Source organism: Armigeres subalbatus, chromosome 1 (assembly GCF_024139115.2).
Source record: "Armigeres subalbatus isolate Guangzhou_Male chromosome 1, GZ_Asu_2, whole genome shotgun sequence".
Lineage (NCBI taxonomy): Eukaryota > Metazoa > Arthropoda > Insecta > Diptera > Culicidae > Armigeres > Armigeres subalbatus.
Window position 1 is genome coordinate 209,856,051 of NC_085139.1, and position 6,647 is coordinate 209,862,697.

Consider the following 6,647-nt stretch of genomic DNA (forward strand, 5'->3'; position numbering starts at 1 on the left):
TTCAGGAATGTCATCAAACGACGATAAAAAAAAGGCGACGTCTTACCAGAGTCAACTGCGAAGTCCCATCACTGGAGGAGATTGAAGCCACTATGAAAACATGGAATCCAACTGTGATACCTTGTATATAATGTACTTTGTCTTGTCAAACTTATGCTTGTTGTTTATGGATGTGTCAGATGTACGAAAGTGTTGTGAATGGTGTGTAGAACTAAGTATGGAAATGTGTGTAATAAATGTATTGTAAACAGTAAACATATGTTGTAAATATTCACTATAAGTAGATTCTCACAGTGGCGACGAGAAAGGTGAACTGAACGTGAAGAAAATTCGGCCATAGTAAAGCAAATTAGATATAGAACGAGTGTTGATTTGAAACGTTTTGTGTGTTATTTTTGCTTGGTGTTTTTCTTCGATTAATCAGGTAAATATCGTAATATTATGTATTAGAGAGAGGAAACTGCAGAAAGATTATTTCATTCTCGATCTCATTCGTCTGAACCTTGGTCTGAACGGTAAATATACGCAAAAGGTGATTATTTTAATTGAAGTACATTATGCCGGTGAAGGCGATACAAGCTAAATTTTAAAGGCGGTTGTTGATAGAAGTATTTGTGCCGTATAAATAAAGTGAATATAAGACAGATGTAGCCGTTTAAGGCGTATGTAGCCGTTAAGGCGAATGTAGCCATTAAAGGCGAATGCAGCCGTTGAAGGCGAGTGTAGCCGTCGAAGGCGAATGTAATCGTATAATGAGAATATTGCTATTAAAGGCGAGAAATATTAAAAAGAATTATAGTTTAGGGTTAGGCTTAAATGCCGTCAGCAATTAGTTATTAAACTAATGCTTCTGTTACAGAACTATGGATCGATGGGAAATCCAGCCGTTTTTGTTCAAGTCGATGCCGCCCAATGAGGTTCGTGAGCAATGGATGAAATGGAAAAGGAATTTCGATTACATTGTCGCAGCATGCGGCGAAAAGGATAAAACTAAATTAAAGTATCTGTTGCTAGCAAGAGCAGGTACGGATGTTCAAGACGTTTTCCAAACCATTCCTGAAGCGGATGTTACAGAGGATGTTGAGAACGGAATTGATCCTTATCAGGTAGAATTATTTAAATTTAATCAGTATTGTGGTACTATGGTTATATGATTCTAGGTTGCATTGGAAAAGCTCAATGAATATTTTGCTCCCAAACATCATGAATCCATGGAGCGTCATGTTTTCTGGACATTAAAACCAGACACTAATGAAAATTTAGAAAAATTCATGCTAAGAGCTCGCGAACAAGCATACAAATGTAACTTTGGTTCGTCTATTCAAGAAAGTCGGGATATCTGTGTGATTGACAAAATAATTTTACTTGCTCCACCTGATTTACGGGAAAAATTGCTTCAGAAGGATTCATTGAAGTTAGACGATGTGTTCAAAATCGTTGCTTCCCACCAATCGGTTAAATACCAGGCTAGTCAGATGATTGTAGCTGGGCCTTCCGGAATGTCAAGCACGCCATTTGATGTGAACCGTCTACATGCAAACTCTAGTCGTTTCAATAAATTTCATAATTCCGAGTGTGGGAGGTGTGGCAAAAAAGGACATTTTTCAAATGATCCGAAATGCCTTGCAAAAGATAAGGAATGTCATCTTTGCAAACGAGTAGGACATTATGCAAAGAAGTGTAAAACCGCCAATGCAAAGGGTTCCATACGTCCACCAGGTCATGTACAACGCGAGGCTCAGCGATCGTTTCAGCGGTCTACCAACCGTGTTAGAAATATTTCGGAAGAGCAGGAAGAAAGTGAACAGACTGAAGAGCCACCCCAGAGTTTCATTTTCGCTATTGGGGATGGTGATGAATACATCTGGATCAAAATAGGAGGAATAATGATGCAAATACTGATCGATTCCGGTAGTAATAAAAACATAATTGATGGTGAAACATGGAAACGGTTGAAAGCGCAAGGAGTGGTCATTAAAAATTCAACTAAGAAAGTGGATCATCAGTTCCGTGGCTATGGAATGGAGGCAAAACCAATGAAAGTGCTGGGTATGTTTGATTCCACGGTCGTGATAGAGGTTGATAATAGTCAGCCGATTAGTAGTGAGGCTCGCTTCTATGTAGTTGATAACGGAAATCAACCACTTCTTGGAAAAGAAACTGCAAAAGAGTTGAATGTTTTGCGCCTGGGTCTACCTAAGCAAGAAGCTAGTATTCGTAAGGTATGTTAGTATTTATGGTCCTATAGAACAATATGTATTAAACTTGTTTATGTTATGCTTTGTTTTTTTTTTGTTGAAGATTGTATGCAAAACTGCGTTTCCGAAAATAAAAGGGATTAAACTACATATTCCTATCGATTTGACTGTGACTCCAATAGCTCAACATGTGAGAAGACCACCACTGGCGCTGCTTGGTCGAATTGAGGACAAACTTGATCAACTAGTATCGGCTGACATAATCGAAAAAGTGGACGGGTTTAGCGACTGGGTTTCTCCATTGGTAGTTATCGTTAAAGACAACGGTGATCTCAGACTTTGTGTGGATATGAGGCTTGCGAACAAAGCTGTCAAGCGTGAATATCACTTGATGCCAACCATAGATGATTTTTTACCTCGCTTGAAGTCTGCCAAATTCTTTTCACGACTAGATATAAAAGATGCCTTTCATCAAATAGAACTCGAAGAATCATCTCGCTTAATAACAACATTCATTACCCATCGTGGTATGTACCGTTATAAACGTTTGATGTTCGGCATATCTTGTGCCCCTGAAATGTTTCAGAAAATTTTGGAGCAGCTGCTAGCGAATTGTGATAATGTGATTAATTTCATTGATGACATCTTTGTTTTTGGTTCGGATGAAGAAGAGCATGATCATTGCTTGAAGCGAGTCCTGAATGTTTTGAAAGAGCACAACGTGTTGCTGAATTTTGAAAATTGCTTGTTTAAAGTTTCTGAGCTGGATTTCTTGGGGCATCACGTGTCCTTTGACGGAATACGACTTGCGGATGATAAAGTGTCAACATTAAGAGCATTTCGAGTTCCTAAAGACGCCGAGGAATTGAGAAGCTTCCTGGGATTGGTCACGTATGTGGGAAGATTTCTACCAAATTTAAGAACAGTATCTGCTTTGTTACGTGAACTGAGTCAACAAGGAGTTACGTTCAAATGGTATGAGGTACATACTGATCTATTTGAAAAGTTGATTCATATGATAGCTAACGTAAAACATCTAAAATTCTTCGATAACTCACTACGTACTAGGGTAGTTGCGGACGCTTCGCCTGTAGCTATGGGTGCAGTATTGGTGCAATACAAACACCAATATGATGACTCAAATCCACTAGTCATAGCTTATGCAAGTAAAACTTTGTCTTCTACAGAACAACGTTACTGCCAGACTGAAAAGGAAGCTTTAGCTTTAGTGTGGTCGGTAGAACGGTTTTCAACATATTTGATTGGACGGAAATTTGAATTGGAAACTGATCATAAACCCCTGGAAAGAATATTTTCTCCTACTTCAAGGCCTTGTCCAAGAATTGAACGTTGGGTGTTAAGGTTACAATCATTCACTTTTGAGGTGAAATACAGGAAGGGCAAGTCTAACATTGCAGATCCAATGTCTCGGTTGACTGATCATCTTCCTGCAGAACCTGACAACGAAGGTCGCAGAGAAAAATTCTTGGTTTTGGCTATCCTGGAGTCAACAGCGATAGATATCAGTGAGATTGAAACCGAGACTAAAAAGGATCATGAGTTGAAGTTAGTGCGAGAAAGTTTGCAAACTGGAAGGTGGAGCAATACTGAGACTAAATCTTATGAGCCATTTCAAAAGTGAACTAGGTGTTGTCGAAGAACTGGTGGTACGAGGACAGAAAATGGTGATTCCAAAATCATTGCGGAATAGATTTCTTCAATTAGCACATGAAGGACATCCAGGTGAATCAGCAATGAAACGAAGATTACGTGAAAGAGTATGGTGGCCGGGAATGGATAAAGAGGTCACCAAATGGGTTTCTTTTGTGCGAAGGATGTCGATTGGTTGGGTTACCACAAAACCTGAACCATTGCGTCGTAGACCTCTGCCAGCAGAAGCATGGACTGATGTGGCAATTGATTTTCTTGGTCCTCTGCCATCTGGTGAATACCTTTTTGTAATAATCGACTACTTCAGCAAGTACAAGGAGGTTGAAGTCATGACCAAAATTACTGCACGTGATACTGTCGAAAGGCTTAGTAGTATTTTTCGGCGATTAGGTTTTCCCAGAACCATTACGCTAGACAATGCTAGGCAGTTTGTCAGTAAGGATTTCAGCGAATATTGCCAGCTACATGGTATTTTTCTCAACTACAGTACCCCTTATTGGCCTCAACAGAATGGAGAAGTAGAACGTCAAAATCGTTCACTCTTGAAAAGACTACAAATTAGTTGTGCTCTAAAGCGAAATTGGCGTAAGGATTTGGATGACTATTTAATGATGTATTACTCAACTCCGCATTCAACTACTGGGAAAACTCCTACAGAGCTTCTAACTGGTCGGACTATTAGAACCAAAATACCGTCATTGAAGGATATAGAAACAGCTCCATCAAGTGAAGACTTTCGAGATCGTGATTGGATTCAAAAGTATCGGTCTGTTGATCGGGAGAATGCTAATCGGCATGCTAAAGCATCGAGAATTGAGTTAGAGATACGGTTCTTATGAAAATCTTACCCTGGGAATAAGTTAAGTACGACATACGGACAGGCAGAATACACAGTTCTTGATAAAGAAGGATCTCATGTGACTATTCAGAGCGATGCGACAGGAAAGACTTTCCAGAGGAATACAGCTCATTTGAAAAAAATTGATCAACCAATTGAAGGTGAGGTTGGTGAATGTTCGGGTGTCATTCCAGCACAACAGGTAAAAAAAAATAGTGTGAATAACACAACAATAAGGTAGGTGTATGTGGTAAAAAATTTATTATTCCCCACAGATCCCGCCCACGCTTCAATCAATGGTCCAGGGTCATCCATCGATTGACGATACAACCCATTCGTTGGAAGTGAACGATAGCCAGACCAGACCAAAGCGTACCACCCGTAGACCAATGAAATATGATGACTACGTCGAGGAATATATTGAATAGCTAGGTCTGGAGAAAAAAGGAGATGTGATACCTTGTATATAATGTACTTTGTCTTGTCAAACTTATGCTTGTTGTTTATGGATGTGTCAGATGTACGAAAGTGTTGTGAATGGTGTGTAGAACTAAGTATGGAAATGTGTGTAATAAATGTATTGTAAACAGTAAACATATGTTGTAAATATTCACTATAAGTAGATTCTCACACCAACAAACCCTCCAGGATGGATCGCATTTCAGCAGAGATGCTCAAAGCTGACCTAATTTTGCAATATTCGGGACTCCATGATTTTCCTGATCACTGAATGCAAGAAGTCTTATAATTTTATAAGTAACGTTACTATAATAAAGGTCATAATAAACAAAAAAGCATTTCCTTGAAAATTACAGAAGACTTTTCTGAAAAAATCATAAAGAACGTTCCTTGTAAAATTGTAACAATTTCCTGAGTAATTTCAAAAGAATTTTTCAAGGAAATTCAGAAGATTATCTTGACAGGAAAACTTTTCCAGAAAAGTGCTTATAGCGTACAATTAAGATAAAACTGTTGTATGGGAATATGGGATAGAGTTTACATTAAATGTAAACTAAACAATCAGGTCACTAATCTGTATTTCACAAATAACGTTCAGTTCATCTTTAAAGCATTTCAAACACACATTCTAATCCCATATCTCAATCCACCTTATCGTCAATTTATTCCGCTGGAAATTCATCCCTAACCTACATTTTCCGACAACCTGTCGCTGAATGCTGACTGCAAATGCGGCACTTGTTTGTCCTCGTCTTATAAATGTATGTTTGGCAACTTTTTGAACTTCTTACGTTTCACATTCTTCATAAAAAACGGATCAATTTCCTGGCTGTTTCAGAAGCACAGACAACTGTTTCCCCGCCCGACAACTTGCCCCCGAGTCGACGGCAGCCAGCAGAAATTTCTTTATTTTTCCTTATCTTATATGTAAATAGAAAAGTTAAATATTTTCTCTCCCTCCGTTGTTCGCTCGCTACGGAAGTGAAGCTGGAAAGTGTTCAACGACGAGGGAGTTTGAAGTTTTGCCATACCTTGACGCGGAAGCAAGTGGGGGCGAACAACGTCTCATGTTCTTACCTTACAACAGAGGGGGAAAAAAAGTTGGCGCCTACCTACACTCTCTCGGTGGTACCCATCTAAGTAATAGCAATCAAATTTATATCTTTATAGGAAAGCCCAGGTTACACGAGCAGAAGAATGAGGGTATGCGGGTTTTCGGAATATCTCAGGTTTGAAAATTGTGCCGTTCTTTAGGACGTACGCTTCGGAATCCAATTTTATTTCAACTCGCATTTTCAAAGGCATCACCTATCAATATTCAAGCAACGAGTAGCTGTCATCATGTAGCATGTCGTCACGCAGCAAAGCCTAGATAAAAAGATGAAAACGCGAGGTTCAATTTATTTGGATTCTGGACAGTTTCACCTTAAACTGTTTTAGAAGATATCTCATAAAGTGCTGCTTTTGATAGATTAGTGCTG

At 39.0% G+C, this 6,647-nt stretch overlaps 1 protein-coding gene across 1 annotated transcript; it reads left to right on the forward strand.

The window, feature by feature from the left end:
• On the forward strand, nt 1-5,135 carry LOC134206962 (uncharacterized). The gene is made up of 5 exons (XM_062682703.1): nt 1-424; nt 860-1,106; nt 1,161-2,222; nt 2,302-2,502; nt 4,983-5,135. Exons 2-5 carry the CDS (start codon nt 864-866, stop codon nt 5,133-5,135), a joined length of 1,659 nt encoding a protein of 552 aa, XP_062538687.1. The 5' UTR covers nt 1-424; nt 860-863.
• The last annotated feature ends 1,512 nt before the right edge of the window (nt 5,136-6,647 follow it).